General features: G+C 42.5%; 1 protein-coding gene across 3 annotated transcripts in view; it reads left to right on the top strand.

Moving 5' to 3' along the window:
• Nucleotides 1-17,581, top strand: part of LOC139629178 (voltage-gated inwardly rectifying potassium channel KCNH6-like) — a 43,121-nt gene extending 25,540 nt beyond the window's left edge. For 2 of the 3 annotated variants that reach the window (XM_071491629.1, XM_071491628.1), the window contains exons 14-20: nt 6,227-6,314; nt 7,686-7,850; nt 7,982-8,103; nt 9,493-9,564; nt 10,260-10,359; nt 11,750-11,858; nt 11,958-13,508. In XM_071491629.1, coding sequence (XP_071347730.1) covers nt 6,227-6,314; nt 7,686-7,850; nt 7,982-8,103; nt 9,493-9,564; nt 10,260-10,359; nt 11,750-11,858; nt 11,958-12,108 — 807 coding nt within the window. In that variant the 3' untranslated portion in view covers nt 12,109-13,508. Of the gene's footprint in view, nt 1-6,226; nt 6,315-7,685; nt 7,851-7,981; nt 8,104-9,492; nt 9,565-10,259; nt 10,360-11,749; nt 11,859-11,957; nt 13,509-17,420 lie in introns of those variants that run through there. The other variant, XR_011692921.1, reaches the window with a different exon arrangement.
• The last annotated feature ends 704 nt before the right edge of the window (nt 17,582-18,285 follow it).

Genomic DNA, 18,285 nt, shown 5'->3' with positions numbered 1-18,285 from the left:
AGTGCTTGGTGCAGCTTTGTATTAAGAACAAGACGGACGGATGAGGGCTATCGCTTTCGCGAGAAGAGGACTGACGAAGAGTGAGGTGAAATACCCAGCTCATAAACTGGAATTCCTCGCTCTTAAGTGGGCTGTCACTGCTAAGTTTAGTGATTACTTGTATGGTACCGACTTCACTGTTGTCACCGACAGTAATCCCTTAACTTACATCCTGACCTCCACGAAGTTGGATGCCACAAGTTACAGGTGGTTGTCAGCTCTGTCAACATACAACTTCAAGCTCCAGTATAGAGCAGGAATCAAGACGCAGATAGACTCTCTCGTCAACCACATGGGGAGCTCAAGGATGATGCTGTGTCGAGGAAAGAGCGTGAAAGGATTGAACAGTTCACTCTACATTACCTGAAGGATCAGGAGACTCCAGATGTTGTTCTTCCAGATGTAGTGAAGGCCATATGTGAGAGACATGATGTTGAGTGGTCTCACAAAAACCCCACATGTCCATCAGTCACACTTGTTGAGGCTCTGGCTGTCCATTCCGACGCTCTGCCCAGTGGTTTCCAGCAGGAAGAGGATCATGGACTGCCTGTAATTGGTCCTTGGACCGAAGAGGAGATTAGAGCCAAGCAACAGGCCGACCCTGTTCTCAGAGTGGTCATTGAGCACAAGGAGTCTGGAGACATGCCTTCACCCACCCTGAGACAGGGGCTTCCAGATCTTGTTTTGTGGCTCCAAGAATGGAAGCGTCTGGAGCTGAGAGATGGAGTGTTATACAGAGGACAGCAAGAACATGGACGAGTCACACACCAGCTTGTTCTACCAGCTGAACTAAGAGCCACAGCACTCAGAGGCCTACATGATGATCTAGGTCACCTTGGCATAGAGCGGACCCTCGACCTCGTGAGGTCACGATTCTATTGGCCTAGGATGTCCGCATAATTATGTAGAGCAGAAGATCAAGATGTGTGAACGTTGTGTGCGCCAAAAGACTCCAAACAAGAGAGCAGCCCCTTTGTGTAACATCGGTGGAGCCTGATCGGAGCAACACAAAAGACATATTGGTACTGATGGACCATTTCACTAAGTTGCAGTCGCGATACCAACTCGGAACCAAAAGGCGCAGACTGTGGCTAGGTGCTTATGGGAAAACTTCCTGGTGCATTATGGATTTCCAGAAAAGCTTCTGAGTGATCAGGGTCCGGATTTCAAATCTTGCATCTTCCGGCTCTCAACGAAGGCGGACGCATCTTCCCCCTCTCTCCTCTCCCTTTTTTTCCCTGCTTTGCCTCTCACATCTTGTCCTGTCTTGCCCCCCCCCCCCCCCCTTTTTTAATGGCACCGCAGATGGCTGCCTCGGTGTTTTGGTGCGCTCTGCACCAATCACCGGAAAAAAAATTCCTTGTACGTGAAAACATACTTGGCAATAAACCTGATTCTGATTCTGATTCATAAAAGAACTGTGCTCCATCGCTGGCATTCAGAAGGTCAGGACTACCCCTTACCACCCCAGGGGGAATCCAGTGGAGAGATTCAATAGGACCCTCCTCCAGATGTTGGGCACTCTGGAAAACAAGGACAAGTCTCATTGGAGGGAGTTTGTCAAGCCCCTAGTGGACGCCTATAACTGCACGCGGAATGACGTGACCGGATTCAGTCCCTACGAACTAATGTTCGGCAGACAACCTCGGCTTCCAGTTGATTTGGCGTTCGGTCTGCCTTCCAGCCGTGAACCCAAGTCACATTCCCAGTACTTGCATGACTTAAAGGGCTGCCTAGAGGAAAGCTACCGAGTCGCCACGGAGAATGCCTCAAAAACAGCTGACCGTGTTGAGTTTACTGTCCTTTCTCGTTTCAAGTAAACTCGCGCGTTCGTTTGATGAAGTTAATGCAGGAGACAAATTCAGAATTCTTTTCACTAATTTATTAAACAAGCTTTCACAAAATTAAAAGAGGATCGTTACAGAGCTCCGGGTCCAAACTATCTTTCCCTGACAACAACATTCAGCTGTGTCAGTTCATGAAGTCTGACCTCCTAACTTCCCCTTGCCCGGTGTTTTTATTACTGTTACACAAAGAAAATAGAGAATGTAGGTTGAGCTCTTCTTCATCGGCTGTTGCCCGTTCTGCCCTCGCACCTTCGCGGTTATCTGACTCCCTTTGACCTCCTTCACTTGTGCCTGAAACAGATACAAGAAGACAGACAGAGACACCACACTCCCACATCCCCAGGGCTGTCTCCCCTCTATCAGTTAACCGTGCCCTTGCACACTTCTATCCTTGTCTTTACCTATGCAGTCTGGCCGTGGCACGCCCGCACCGCACCTAGAGAAAAACCCCATCCCACATCCTTGACTTCACTATCCGGAACACCCTGCTCCCGGTTGAGACTTCAGCAACTCCCCAGCATATAGTTATCAAAATATATCAGCAATCATCCTGTCTCCACATGTTCCTCACAATCTTGCAATACTCACACACACAATGCTATTGTATAAACATATTCTTCATGACATTGACATTGACATTTGTAGCCTTTTGGTGAAACACCACGGTTTAATGTGAGTCCTGCAGCCCTGAGTCTGGTGAAATACAGTCATATTATAATTGGGTTAAATCATATGTATTCATTAAAAGCATATGTTAAAATCATATTAGAATCAGATTAAAATCATATTAACATCATATTTAAAATCATACTAAAATCATATGTGGTTACTTTTACTGTGTCTTCGTGATCATTAAATGACAAATACGCAAATAAGCAGTATGACATATTCTTCAACCGCAACAAACAACGGTTTGACAAGAGAGTCGTTGAGTCCACTCTTGAGACAGGAGATCGTGTCCTCGTGAGGAATGTTCGGATAAGGGGGAAACACAAGTTGGCCGATAAATGGGAACCAGACGTTCACGTGGTGGTCAAACGTGCTGGCGACCTACCTGTCTACACTGTCAAACCAGAGGGAAAAGAGGGACCACTTCGCACCTTACACCGTGACCTCTTGCTGCCGTGTGGATTCTTACCTGTGGCTGAGTCCGAGCAGCCTCCAAAGCAGACTATCAGCAGACCTAGAACAAGGAGACAGTCGAGAATGGAAGCCACAGCCGAGTCTGAGGTGGCAGATGACAATTCGGAGTCAGAAGACAATGACTACTACTACTACTTACCTGGAGAGACATCGAACACTGACTTCATCGAAAGACTCTTGACCCGGCCAGAGACAGTACCTGCTAGGGAGAGACATCTTGGAGAGACAAGACAACCAACCCTGTCTTCAGTTGGTAGGCTTCCTGCTCCTGTCGACCTGGAAGAAAAGACAGAGACATTAATCATGGACAAACGGGACAGAGAAAAGAGACGTGCACCTGAAAGAGAGACAGCACGGTGGATACCTGTGGAGATCATTCCATCTAAATCAGAGAAACCTCCAGCTTTTGGTGATGACACCTCAAATGAGCCAAGCTCTGACAGATCAAACTGTTCTGGATGGAAAGTAACCTCAGCAGTTGTTGATCTGGAGGCTGAGGTCACCTCAAGGCACAGAGGAACTGATCCCCCCAAAGTGAGGAGAGCTCTGTTTGGAAACTATCAGGACGCCCCCCCTGACATTTCAAGACAAGAGGATGAGACCTTACCCGTCCCACTGAGCATGTTGGAGTCTCCCTCAGAACCAAACATTATGGACGAAAGCCTTCCTGTTTTTGTCAGACCTGTCATTCAGTGACAGCAGCAAGGACGAAGGATGCTCTGTCCATAAACCCTGTGAGGACGTGTCAGTGGACAGGACCAATGAGGGAGCAGCAGCTGGGAAGAGGAACCTCTCCGGTCATCATGGGAGAGAGTGAGTGTGACAATGTTCCCAGACGTTCCCAGAGATACAGAGAACAACCTGAATGACTACAGTATGGTCAACTGGGAAATCCCTTGCTGTCTATAGTCCAGTCACTCTACCAAGGCCTCAACCTTGCCTTTGCCGACGCACTCCAGAACCCTGGATATGCAGACACCCCTCAAGTAATCCCAAGGCCAACTCATGTGGGTGTAATGGGACATACACATCTTTAGGAGGGGAGGGTGTAACCCAGGTTACTAGGCCCTTATTAGTAGTCCAGTTCACCAGTTAATTGATTAGATCAATAAATTAATAAATTCATATTTTTTGTGACAGATAAATAAATAAATAGGGTTTGATTTAAAATAATCTTACATAAAATGAATAAATAGGATTTATGATTAAAATCATAAATGTCAATAAATAGATTAAAAACATCAATATACATGTCATTTATCTGTTTAAAAAAAGAGTATTTTGTTTTATTTCAAGTGTAGCGAATGTGCCTTTCTCAAAGTGTACAAGATTCAGGGGCATGAGGAGTTCGCGGGATAGTAACGTAGCTTAACCAATCAGACGCCATCAGGGCGTACGTGCAGTCATGTTGTTTTTCCCTCTCTCTCTTTCTGCTGGACCTTCGTCGAGGTGGCTGCATACCAACCCTTCGCTGCAGATATTACTGTTTTTGTGTGAGAGAGCCAGATATTCCAACATCTGTGTGACTTTTATCATCGGCGCAGAGAGCGAAACACCTGGACTGATGAGAGCCGTGTACTCTGCCTTGTGCCCAGCGTGTGTGTGTGTATATGATGCTTGAGCCTCTGGCCGGGTTCTTTTCTTTGTATGGATTCCTGGGTTGAGATCTGCATGAAGACTTCTTCTTCTTCTTCTGCTGGGATTCCTCCCATTCTGTAAAGGTAGAAGGGTACTCAGTGATTGTGGCGAGCCACCGAAAACAGAGACTGTGATTTATTTAGAGACTGGGTTTATTGAAAACTGTTGTTGATATCTCATGTGTGTGCTGACGATTTGAATTAATTTTTTTATTTATTTTTTTTATTTTATTTAAATCAACACAATATAACACACTTAAAAACTTACCTGTTGGTCGTGTGAATTCTTTACTCTGTCACTTAATGCACATTGCTGATACCCCTTTCTCCTGTAGCGATCTAGACTTCAGATTTTTCTGGTCCACGAGGTAATTAATGCACTGATAAAATAAACTGTATCTCCCAGTCTTTACCACTAGCAGTTAGAGCTGAGGCAGGTTAAATTTTCATTAAGTAATATTTTATGAGCTCAATGAACTCATATCTATATGAATAAAGATTATTATTATAATGATAACAATAACTTTATGTAGCACTTTTCTAAATACAAAGTTTACAAAGTGCTTAACATACAATTAAAATCCTCATCCCTCAAGATACAGAAATAAAATACAATAGAATAAAATAAAAAATAAAACAAAATAAAATAAAACAATTCACACAAAAGCCTGTTTAAGTGTTTTTTTAGAAGGGATTTGAAGGACTCAATGGCTTTTGCTAACCTAATATTCTCGGGCAGGCTGTTCCAGAGTACAGGTGCCCTTACAGCAAACATGCAGTCACCTTTTGTTCTGAGCCTGGACTGTGGCACAACTAAAAGGGCCTTACTTGAGAATCTCAGACTCCGTTCTGGCTCATAGTAGTCTAAAGGGTCTGCAATATAGCTTGGGGCTAGACCATTTAGTGCTTTAAACGTCATTAATAAAATTATCACCACCTAATCTTGAGGTCCTGTCTTAAAAATAACACCAAGACAGGACCCTTTAACAGGTTTTAGGGTCCAGCTTTAAAGATGCCAAGGAGGAAATTTAAGGAGCTATTCTACAGGAAATGTGCAGAATTTTAAGCCATTTAATAAAACATTGTCTATTTGAGGACACACATTAATACCAGGTCTGAACATGTCCTAAGTGTCCTGAGAGATCTGATCACAAGTGGTCAGCACTTCGTCAGGGAATAACAAACAACTAGTTACAGCCTGTAGCACTGACTAGTCCAACACCAGTGAAATAGATGGTATAGGAAATGATCTCCATTGAGCACTGAAGTTTCAGCCAAAGTACAGTTTTTCAAATGTGGCTGAAACAAGTGATAAGCAAGACACAAGACACAAAGACATGGCCAGTCTAAATGCAAATGTTTTCACCGGCTGGTTACTATGACAAAATGCTCAGTCTAAGACTTTATTTTGGTTCCATCCAACGCTTATGAAAACACACCTATAAGATTAGTTTATTAAACAGCCAAAAAGGAGTCACGCCAGCTCATGTCTATATGCTACTCGTAGCTGAGATGTCCAAATGTGTCCTCTCTCTCTCTCCATGTTCTCCTTCCCTAAAGGTTTTAAAAGGTTTCCCCGAGTGTCTCCAGGCAGACATTTGTCTCCACCTCAACAGGTCACTGCTGCAGAACTGTAAGGCCTTCAAAGGTAAAACCATATAAGACCTGAGTTTGTCTCTGCAGAATACAAGACTGAAGAGCATCAAGAAACACACTCAGATATATGGTATTGAATCCATACCTCGTGCCTCCTGTCACTGTTGGTCACAAGTTTATCATGAATAATGTCGTCCCCTCTGTTCCCAGTACATTCCTACTGTCCCCTAACTGTGTCTCATGACTTCATTCTCATGATGGGGTGTCTTTACATTGGCCCCACTTGTTGACCATAGAGATGCGCAGGCTCACAGAGCAGCTGCTGTTTGTACTTTGCTTATCTAGCCAGATACAAGGATACTCAGGTCTTCGCCAGAACAATAGAGTGAAACACACATTTCTCTCTTTAGGAGAATGAGTACATACAGTCTTTAAGATTAACTAAGTTGGACACATGAATAGAACACAGCAAACAATGGATATAAAGCAGCAAACATCTGAAATACATAATCAACACAACAGGTTTCCACCACACATCAACACCACTAGATACCATGCGTTTACATTAGTGCAATGTAACTACATTTACACAAGTACTTTACTTGAATTCAGTTTTGAGGTAGTTGTAGTTTACTCCATTTTATGTTACTTTATACTTCCACTCAAAGCACATCTCAAAGGGAAATGTATTTTTTACTCCACTACATTTATTTTACAGACATTACTGAAAATTAACATACAAAAAAAAAATCTGCAATAGCCTAGATTAATGTAGTTAATATTCCACCAGCTACAACATCAAAAATGCTCTTTACATGTTAATGCATCAGTAATAATCATCAAGTATAGTTTTCTCATTAGGTTTTATTTATGTAACCAAATAACTATTATAATGGCAAGGCCATTGACTGACATTTTTGTTTACCACCGAACACGTTTGTGTTTGAGATCAACGTGAATAAGAGACAAGAGTTCAGAATTTCACCTCTTTTTTCTTCACATCCAAATGTGTCAAACAACTTAGCACCCACCTCCACCCAGCTCTGAATGTCTTGGTTTTAGCATCGGGTTTCACTCATGAGGACTCCATTTGTTGTTAAAAATGATAAACCAACATGAAAGAATATGTTGCAACAAAAGAACCAAAAAAAGCCCCAGAAATCTTAAGTCATTTTTTTGTAAATACGTTTTTAAAAATACAGTTGTAATTGTTGAAATTGTGACACTTTTTTATGCACATGAACATAAATACAATGATTATAATCTATAATAAATCCATGTTATAAATATAGGTTTGAATTCTACCAGTAAAGGGCTTTTTACAGTTTATTGTTCAAAAACTGCAGAAGCACTTAAAGAGGCTTTCAAAAACATGGTTCTTGAATTATTTGACCAACACATTGTATTTGTTGTTGTTCTCCAGGATCCACTAAGGGCTGTCTGAGGGCCCTAGCCATGAGGTTTAAGACCACTCACGCTCCTCCTGGTGACACCCTAGTCCATGCTGGAGACCTGATATCAGACCTGTACTTCATCTCCAGAGGATCCATAGAGATCCTCAAAGGAGACATGGTGGTAGCTATACTGGGTAGGTGCATATATGAGCTGTGGGTATATGGTAGTAGCTGCATCTAGTGGTCAAAGTAAGACCCAAGTAGAAATAAAATATTTTCTATTTATTTCTCTTTCATATCATGATGACATCTTCTTCTTCCCCAGGTAAGAATGATATCTTTGGGGAACCTATCAATCTGTATGTCCTGCCAGGAAAATCCAGGGCTGATGTCAGAGCTCTGACCTATTGTGATCTGCACAAGATAAAGAGAGAAGATATGCTGGAGGTATCGTATGTGTATATACACACACAAGCAATTTATTAGGAACACTATACTGATACTGGATAGGGTATCTCTTTGCTCTCAAAACAGCCTCAGTCCTTCATGTCATGGACTCCACAAGATTATGGAAAGTTTCCTCCGAGACTCTGCTCCATGTTGACATGACTGCATCACATCATTTCTGCAGATTTGTCCGCATTATTCATTAAAGATGCTAAACTGCAGCTATAAGAGGATTCAGATGGTCAGCAGCAACACTCAGATAGGCTGTGGCATCAAACTATGATTGATTCGTATTCAGGGGCCAAAATGTATAGAAAACATTCCCCACACCATTGCAGCACCGCCAGGCTGGACTGTTGATACAATGCAGGCTGGGTCCATGGATTCATGCTGTTGACGCCAAATCCAAGGGTCCAAATTTCAAAATCCTTTTTTCACATAAAAGACCTGAGTTTGTCTCTGCAGAGTACAAGACTGAAGATCATCAGGAAACACACTCAGTTATATAACAACAGGGTCCACACCTCAGGCCCCTCATCACAACAGTCCCCTAATCCTCTGGTCACCATGTCTTCAAACAGATGTTACCCTTTCAATGTACATCTCCTTTTCCTATAATCGTGTATCTCAGGGCCTTCTTCAGTCTCCTGATGTCGTGGCCATGGCCCTGTCTCTGCCTGCAATTGCCCTTATCCCTGTAAACCACATACAGGCTCACAGTACGGCTATTATTTAAGCATGCCTATCTGTTATTGAACTCCAGGAGGCTAAAAGGTCGACCAGCCTGTGTCTTTATTCAGAGCAGCAGGCGGAAATAAACAATGAGTACATGTGGTTTCAAATCAAGATTCATCAGACCAGGTATTCAACTGTCCAGTGTTGGTGACTCTGTGTCCACTGCAGCCTCAGGTTTCTGTTCCTGGTGACAGGACGTGGAATCTGATGTGGTCTCTGCTGTTGTATTTTGTCCAACTCAAGGTTCAACATGTTGTTCATTCTGAGGCTTTTCTGCTCAGCACAGTTGTAAGGAGTGGTTATCAGAGTTCTGTCAGTGCCAACAGGTATTGCCATTCTCCTCTGACCTCTCATCAACAAGGTGTTTCCATCCACAGAGCTGCTGGTGGCATTCTGAGTAAAATCTCTAGGCTGATGTGTGTGTAAACCCCAGGACATCAGCAGAACTGCTCAAACCAGCCCTTCTCACACCAACAATCCTGCCACTGTCAAAGTCACTGAGATCACAGATTTCTGATATTTGATGTGAATATCAACTGAAAGTCCTGCCCTGTATCTGCACTATTTTGTATATTGAACTGCTGCCATGTGATTAGCTTATTGGATAATTGAATGAATAAGAAGCTGTATATATTCTGTTCTTTGTGTTTTCAGGTTCTGGACATGTATCCTGAGTTCTGTGAATCTTTCTGGTCCAACTTGGAGATCACCTTCAATCTCAGAGATGTATACCAATCATGTTAAAGCTCCTCTGTTTACTTAGTGCAGGTGGAAATTATGACTTCCCCAACTACACTGGAGATATCATGATTCTGAGTTTTGACCAGTCAGAATTGAAATTGAAACGTCTGAAATAATAAATTAAAATAAACTCAAAAGTAAATTCAACCTTAACTGTCAGAATGTAATTAAAAATATCTTATATTCAAACTTATTAAAGTTTGAAGGTAGATGTCCATGTGTTTTTGATTATAAAGCAGGTCTAGGTTCTATATTAATACTGTGAAAGTATCAAAGCCTCAGTCCACAGAGAAATGCACACAGCCTGTATTCAGACACTGAGCCTTAAAACCAGCCGTCAGGACTTCTGGAACTTTGTGATGTCACAACAAAAAAATCACTGCTCTCAGCCACGCCCCAAGCCCCGCCAACCTGGAGAGGGTGTGAAACTATTACATTGGCCAACAAGTTCTGATGGAGAATACTTGCCCCTTAAGTTTGTTTTTATATACATTTTAAATTTGGGCTTAATGAGGCTCAATGGAAATATCAGAAAGACTTTGTCACATCCTTGGTGGACCACTATCTTAAATGGATCATTTCATAAATGAAATATTGAATTATACATCACTTTATCAATACTAAATGAATCCTCTCCTCTGTATCTTTACATATTCTTCCCTCTCTTTCTCTGTCTGCAGGGGAACAATGAAGATGTCGATCTTCTGAGTGGAGAAGACTCTGATTGTGAGGGATGGAGCCAGCCACAGACACAACACAAGCTCTCTTCCACTCACACAGGTAGCACTTCACAAACACCAACAGCCTGTTAGGACCTGCAGAGATGCACTGCAGTCAAGATGTTTGGAATCACAGAGATAATTTGCCACCCACGCCCCATAACATCAGGGAAGAGCAACTAGCTACAATATACTGACTGGAGCTGGAAGTCAGCTGTTTCTTCACAGAGCAGTGGAGGCAAGTGATTTTATGTGGTGATGATTAGGTATCAGGGGGAAAATATTCAGATGCTGTACAGTGTTTTAGCACCAATAGTTCGTTTGGTCTGCTCCAAAATGCATCACTGCAGACCACATGAGAACACACTCTGCTTATTGGTCAGATGTGCTGAGGGTGGGAGAAAGAAAGTGAACACAAGAAGAAGGTCCTGAGCTCTGGGCTAGGGCCTGTTTCTGTGAGAGAAACACTGATATGCAATTTCACATGGACCTGCTACAGTTTGCATGCTCTACCGCATCCTATAATGCAACGCACACATGGCTATAGGAGCCAGATCCAGCCTCGATCCAGATCCAGCCAGGCTGGATAGTGATAACAAGGTCAGCTCTGGTTCTTGGCCCACTACAGGATGTTCAGCTTCATCTTTGTAAAAGCTGGTATCTTCCCTTTTCCATAGTGTCACACTGCAAGTAGCACCTGTGAGGGCGTGGCATGCAGGTAGACAATCAGAATTAAACTCCCAGCTTCTGTAAAATAGCACAGCTTTGGACAAATCATTCCCATGAGTCATGTCCACAGTGCATGTTGACGGTAGATGATGCAAACATCCCTTGGCTTCCATAGTAGACAAGCAAGACAAGTACATCTGTGTCATCACATTTAATTGTGCAAGATGTATTTCATGTAACACCAGTCTCATATCAGCCTCCTCCTGGTTACTGTATATGTTGACTAAGCTTTCTACCCCTGACTGGTTGACCATCAGACTTCCTCACCATTTTCAAAGCCTCATACCAAAATAATAAAACAATTCCATGATGAGATTCTCTGTGGTCCTCTATATACTATATAGTTGCTAACAAAGCTACATAGTGCAGCCTCGTTCCCACTGATATTTTCTGTAGTTTGGTTGGACACAGTACTGCAAAATCATGCAGTACCATCAGGGAGGTGTTACCAGCACCAGTGTTCATGCCATGTTCATTCTGCAACACGGCAACAACCTGAAACATTCAGCTGAAGTCAAAAACAGGCCCCCACAGGGCCCTCATCTCCACATCAGTCTGAGATCATGTGCCCATCCCCACAGTGTACGTAGGAGAACTGGTGCTGCACTAAGAGCAAAGACAATGTCTGACTGAAGATTTCGCTCCAAGTCCTCAGTTTCTTTAAATGTTGTTGATTTCTTTAGGTTGCAGTGAATCACAGTGATTGTGTGTGTGTCTGTCAGGTGACACAGTCTCAGCAAAGAGACACAAAACTGCCCACAGATGCAGAAGAAGACACAGTAACTTGGAGCAGCGTTACAGCCACAACAAAGACGATCATAAACACACACTGTAAGACTTGGTATTTTCTTTCACCTCTGATAAAACATATATTAGGCAACTCCTATAATATTCCCCTGTACAAAACACAGCTCTGAACTGCCTCTGTAGATATGGCCAAGTGTTCTCCAGTGAGGATGAAGAGGAGGATTCAGAGATGACCAGCTCTGCTCAGACTTCCATAATCCATGCTGCTGCCAGGAACACCACCAGGAGAGAGAGGGGCTGTAACCCTGTAACAGGCAGGTGTAAAGATGCATGAAAGGCACATGAAATGAATGAGACAGCTCCACCTGGTTGTGTGTGTCTCACACTGTATGTGTGTATGGACCCGATCCGTTCACAGGAGTGTCCAGCATCTTTACCTTCTGGGGTTCAGAGAGTCAAGAGAGACACACGTACCAGGAGGTGCCCTGCCCCCACAGCCTCCCTTCACCACCTCCTCAACCTCCATCTCACCATCTCCCTCACCGGCCCCTGTCCTCCCACTGTCCCTCCAGCCCTCCTCCTCCCTGTTCTCCTCCTCCTCCCACTGCCATCGTCTCCCGGAGGCAGGAGCTGGAGTTAGAGCACAGGCTGGAGGCACTGCAGCGACAGATCACCAGGTGGGTCAGAGGGTTTTATCATGTACTGTTTATCATTAACAATGACTTTACATGTATGTCAGCTTTACCACAATAACAGAAATATACTTATAACAGCGTAAACTCTGAGTGCAAAGGTGGGTGTACTTTGGATAATTCACGTCTACTGTTGTATGTCAAAGTTTAGGCTCCTCTGGACAAATTACAAGCGAAAAAAAGTAAATATGAACACTGCAGCAAACTGACATGAAAAATGGTTTTTCAAAAGGTTTTTATTTCATGAACTTAAAAAGCATGTGCCAGACCTTTAGCACATGCTTTTAAAAGAGTCATCAGTAGGAAAACTTATCACAGAGATGAACATCTGAAATAAGCAAAAAAACATCTGAATAAACCAGGGTCATTTTGGAAACTAGCTCTATGGACAGCAGGTAAAACACACACATGGGACTTCCGGTGGTGACGCTGAAGCGAATGGCAGCCCAAACACCCCGCCCCCAACCGGTCGGGTATTTATCCCCTTTGAAGAACATTAGATTAAAAAAAACTGCACTGAAACTTAGCATGGAAGGGGATAAGCAAAAAAAGACTAAATGTAAACAAGGCTCAAGACGTGATAAAGGAGTGACTGTCGAAGAAACATACTACAGCGATGAGGAAAGCTGTGAGAACAATGGCGGCGCTGCCGAGGAAGAAGCTAGCCCGTCATGCAGGCCATCTATAATGAGATCCCTGCGCTCAGGTCGGATGTTAAAAGTGAAATGAGTGAATTTCGACTTTCCTTTCGTAACGACATGAAGAAGGAGTTGAACGAGTTTAGAGGAGAAATCAACCGGAAACTCCAGGAAGCTACAGGTGAGCTACAAGCCACCATAGCAAGAGTGGGCGAGGCCGAACAGCGCATATCTGACATTGAAGACTGGGATACGGCAGCGAAGGAGGCTCTGACCCAGGCGCCAGAGAACCAAGAGGTCCTGCAGGCCAAGCTAACCGAGCTAGAGCAATCTCTGTATGTACGGAGGACCAGAGGAATCAGAGGGGTCCAATCTATCTGAGTTTGTAACGAAGCTAATAAAATCAGAAGAGATAACACCTGTCCTGCTTAACTGTTTCAACCATACACTGAGAACAGGAGAGGCTCACCAATCATGGAAGGAAGCAGTTATCTCTATCATCTTGAAAGAAGGAAAAGATAAAAAGGAATGCAGCTCATACAGACCAATATCAGTCTTGAATGTAGACTAGGGTTGCACATCTCTCTGTGATAAACGATTCGATATGAATCTAGATACACAGGTTACGATTTGATTCAAAAACGATATCCTTTTATTACAGACCGTTTCGATATGAATCGATTCCATACAGTGTAAGAACGATAACCGGGTTACAGGCCGGAGTCAATTATAGTTTGAACCCGCTGACACAGTGAAGGTCATTCATCTATGAAATAATAAGGCGGTTGTTGTGAGCGGATGACAAGCTGGTGAACTGCAGTGAGGATGAGACACTGCTGCTCACACATCACAGAAACTATCACACAGAAGCTCAATGACTTAAATTAAAATACCTGAAGAAACTGTTACGGAGGAAGTTATGAAAAATCATATCGGCATCTTAGTGAATCCACTTATGTGGCGAATATATCGATTAAAAACAATTACATTCCTGAAAAAAGTGTAAGAAGTGACGAATAAATGCGGCAAAAAAAAAAAAAAAAAAAAAACACAAAATCAATGACCCTTGGTGTGTGTAGAAGAAAACTCGCCTTTGTGCCGTTTATTCACTTTTCACACTAACTTGTTCTCGTCCTGACAACGCTAGCAGTAACCTAGCAACCATCCTTGTTCCCGAGACACCCTAACCCTAATCTTCATCTAGGAATTCATTGATAATTCGTATCAATTGAGGAGGCTGCTATCGATGCAGCCGTATCTCTCACTTGTTGAACCGAATATCCGGTCGCATCGATTTATCGTTCACAACCCTAATGTAGACTATAAATTATTTGCTTCAATCCTATCTAAGAGACTGGAATCCATTGTTCCGGAGCTGGTAGATTTAGACCAAACAGGCTTTGTATTAAACAGACAGACACAGGATAATTTAAGGAGAACACTACAGGTGGTGAGTCATATCACATCAGAAAACATCAGTGCAATGTTAGTCAGCCTAGATGCCGAAAAGGCATTTGACTTGGTGGGTTGGGAATATTTATACAGGGTACTTGCAAGATTCGGCTTCAAAGATGGTTTTATTAAATGTATTAAGCGTTATACTTCTCTCCAACAGCCAGGATCAGGGTTAATGGACACCTGTCGCAAACTATTCATTTGGAAAGAGGGACACGCCAAGGCAGTCCCCTGAGTCCGACCCTATTCGCATTATTTATTGAACCCCTCGCTCAAGCAATTAGAGAGGACTCTGAGATAAAGGGGACTATGATTAGAGGAGAAGAACATAAGACTTGTATGTTTGCAGATGATGTTCTGCTTTTTATTACAAGCCCAGACTCAAGCATCCCTAAATTGATGTCCCTGCTAAAAAAATATAATTTATACTCTGGATATAAGCTTAATATCCAAAAAACCCAAACCCTCACATTTAACTATATTCCCCACCCAGATAGTAAAGGGAAATATAATTTTAAATGGGATTCACCCAAAATAAAATATGTAGGAATAAACCTTACTAAAGATTTGTCAAACCTTTTTGAAAATAACTACGGCCCCATTAATAAAGAGATCAAATCTGATATTTCTAGATGGACCCTCCTCCCACTGGATATGAGTAATAGAATACAAATCATTAAAATGAATGTGTTGCCACGGCTTCTTTATCTCGTCCAGCCTCTGCCTCTAGAGGTACCCCAAAAACAATTTGATGAGTGGAATGCCTGGATCTCAAGGTTCATTTCGAACAGTAGAAGACCTAGGGTTCAGTTCAAGACTCTGCAGCTGAAAAAAGAGAAGGGAGGAAGAGCTTTACCATGTTTACAGGATTATTATTATGCTGCACAATTGAAACCCTTGGTATACTGGTGCTCTCCACATTATGAATCTAAATGGAAATGCTTGGAAACTACACAGTTAAAAATTCCAATACAATCTATAATAGGAAATAAAAACCAAGCTGAAAGACATTATAATAGTTTGAATCAATGCACTGTATTCACTCTAAAACTATGGTTTAAGGTTTTGAGGAAGTTACAAATAGAGAAACAGGTTAGAGTCTTGAATTGGATAGCATATGATCCAGAATTTGAACCTGCTAGATTGGACGGGGGCTTTAAACAGTGGGTTAGGAGAGGTATCACGTCTTTTTGTTCCCTCATCTCAAACAGTAAATTTCAGAGTTATGAGTTCATTTCAGCCACATTTGGACTGGAGAAGCAGGACTTCCATAGATACCTACAAGTCAGAGACTATTATAATAAAAAATTACAAATCAAGGAGGAGAAGGAATACAATTTAATTTCTATATTTCATGATGCATATAAAAAGAAAGATAATAAAAAGTTGGTTGGAAGTATACAAGCCTCTAAAAATCACTCTACGTTATCCATTAAACACAAATGGGAGGAGGAGTCAGAAACACAAATTTCAGAAGAGACCTGGATAGAAATATGTGAGACACAAGCGACCACTGCAAATTCAAGATCATTTAGAGAGTTTGGCTGGAAGAATGTAGTGAGATTTTTCATAACTCCCAAATTAACAGCACTACAAACAGGCACACAGAGCCGAGGCTTCTGCTGGGGACAATGTGGAACCTCTATGGCTAACCACTTTCATGTTTTTTGGGCCTGTCCGAAAATCCAGTTATTTTGGAGGGATGTGTCAACCGAGATAAATAAAATAATAGGGGTGGATTTAGATTTTTCTTTTGTTATTTTATATCTCAGTAAAATTCCGGAAACAGTCCTACATAAGGACAGGTACTTGTTGAAGATTCTTTTGGCAAGTGGTAGGAAAGCCATAACCAGAAGGTGGTTGCAACTAGATCCCCCAACATTGGTCCAGTGGCATGGGATCATTCAAGAAATTTACTGTATGGAGAGACTTACTGTCAGGGCTGAACAATGGCCCGGACTCAGATGCAGACTGACACAGTAGCGAGTTCACAATGTCCTTTAATAAGGCAAAAGTCGGTACACAGGAGATCAGTCCGCGGAGCAAAGGTATCAGAATCGGTAGGCAAAGGCAGGGTCAAAAACCAAAAACAAGACAAGATACGAAGAAGGCACACGGGGAATAAAGGCTGGAAAGTAGTCATAAAGAACTAGACGAACTGGCACAGAAGGGAGGGAACACAGAGACTAAATACTCAGGGAGAGGGAAGACAATGAGACACAGGTGCAGCACATTAGGACAGGGCAGGTAATCACACAAGGGGAGGACACATGAGGGCAGGAAGTGAGGAACCTGAAACAAGAAAAGAGGTGAGTATCAAAATAAAACAGGAAGTACAAGACAAAACACTGGGGGAAACAAAAAAGGGAACTCAGCTATCCAGCTGAGGCATGACACTTACATTTTTTTTAAGACTTCAGTTGGAGAAATGTACAGAACGCTGGGAAAAAATGGATTGTGTGTGCACCTTGAATAGTGTGACTTTAGGCTATGATGTATGTGTGTGTATGTATGTATGTGTAAAAGAATATTTTGATTTTAACTGTATCACCCATGATGATCTTATGTTCTTTGTACATGTAAATAAATAAAAAGTTTTAAAAACACACACACACGCACACACACACTGATTCGTACCTCTGACAAGCTTCTTCTCCATAACAATGGCACCAGTGGCTCATGGGTATTGTAGTATTTAGACCCGACCACCATGCCAAAATGACAGACAGCACATTGTTTTTCAGAAAGTTGAAATTTTTTAAAACTGACGGCTGTAACAGAAGCACTATATCATTTAACTCTATAAACTAATCTACCTCTGTGTGTTTGGATGTGTGTGTGTGTGTGTGTGTGTCTTCCAGGTTGGAGTCTTGTATGTCAGCAAACATCAGGACCATCATGCAGCTGCTGCAGAGGCAGATGTCAATAATCCCACCTTCCTACAGCACCCTCATGTCAACACCTAACACACCCTCCTCCCCCATCCTGTCCCCCACTATTGCCTCCCCATCTGGCACCCCAACCCTTGTCTTCCCCACAGACAAATCGCCAACCACCAACCCCCAGCAACGGCAGTCAAATGAAAACCAAGATCAAGTCCTTCATACATTCACCCTCACGCCACACCTCTCCGTCTCACAGACACTGTGAACCTTTGAGTAGCATATAACATGAAAGTATGTCTGAACTTCTACAGGAGAATGGGACAGTTAAAAATGTTCTGGTTCAGTTTCAGAATTCCAACTATTCTTAGCAAAAAAAGGTGATCAGAAAGAACATTATGACGTCCAACTCAAGAGTTTTTCTGGCATTTTTTGCAAGGTGTGTTCAGACAGAACCTTGCAACCATTCTCCATCTGCCCTCCAGAAGTCATTGGACTTTCCTCCCAAGCTCAGTCACTTGATGCTTAACACCTTTCTGCTCATCTGTCTCTCATTCCACAATCACCCAGGCCTGACTCCCACACTCACATGTATTTCCCATTTCACAATCAGTGCTCAATGCCAGCTGTCTTTTGTTGTGGAACTGCTGTAAACAACTGACGTCATCCATCATATTCAGCCTAGTGTCTGTCAGTTTCAGCCCTTTATCTGTTTGCTTCTTTCCTCCTCTCTGTGCTCATGTGCTCACATATACAGTATTTATATACAGCTGAATTCACAATAAAGCTGTTCTCATTCATTATTCATGCATGTTTTACTGTTTATCTCTATTTTTGAATATAT

This window comes from Trachinotus anak, unplaced genomic scaffold, assembly GCF_046630095.1.
Source record: "Trachinotus anak isolate AG129_WGS33_773 ecotype Australia unplaced genomic scaffold, CSIRO_AGI_Tana_v1 ptg000012l, whole genome shotgun sequence".
Lineage (NCBI taxonomy): Eukaryota > Metazoa > Chordata > Actinopteri > Carangiformes > Carangidae > Trachinotus > Trachinotus anak.
The sequence above is the reverse complement of the archived record's forward strand: the minus strand, read 5'-3'. Positions and strand labels throughout refer to the sequence as shown.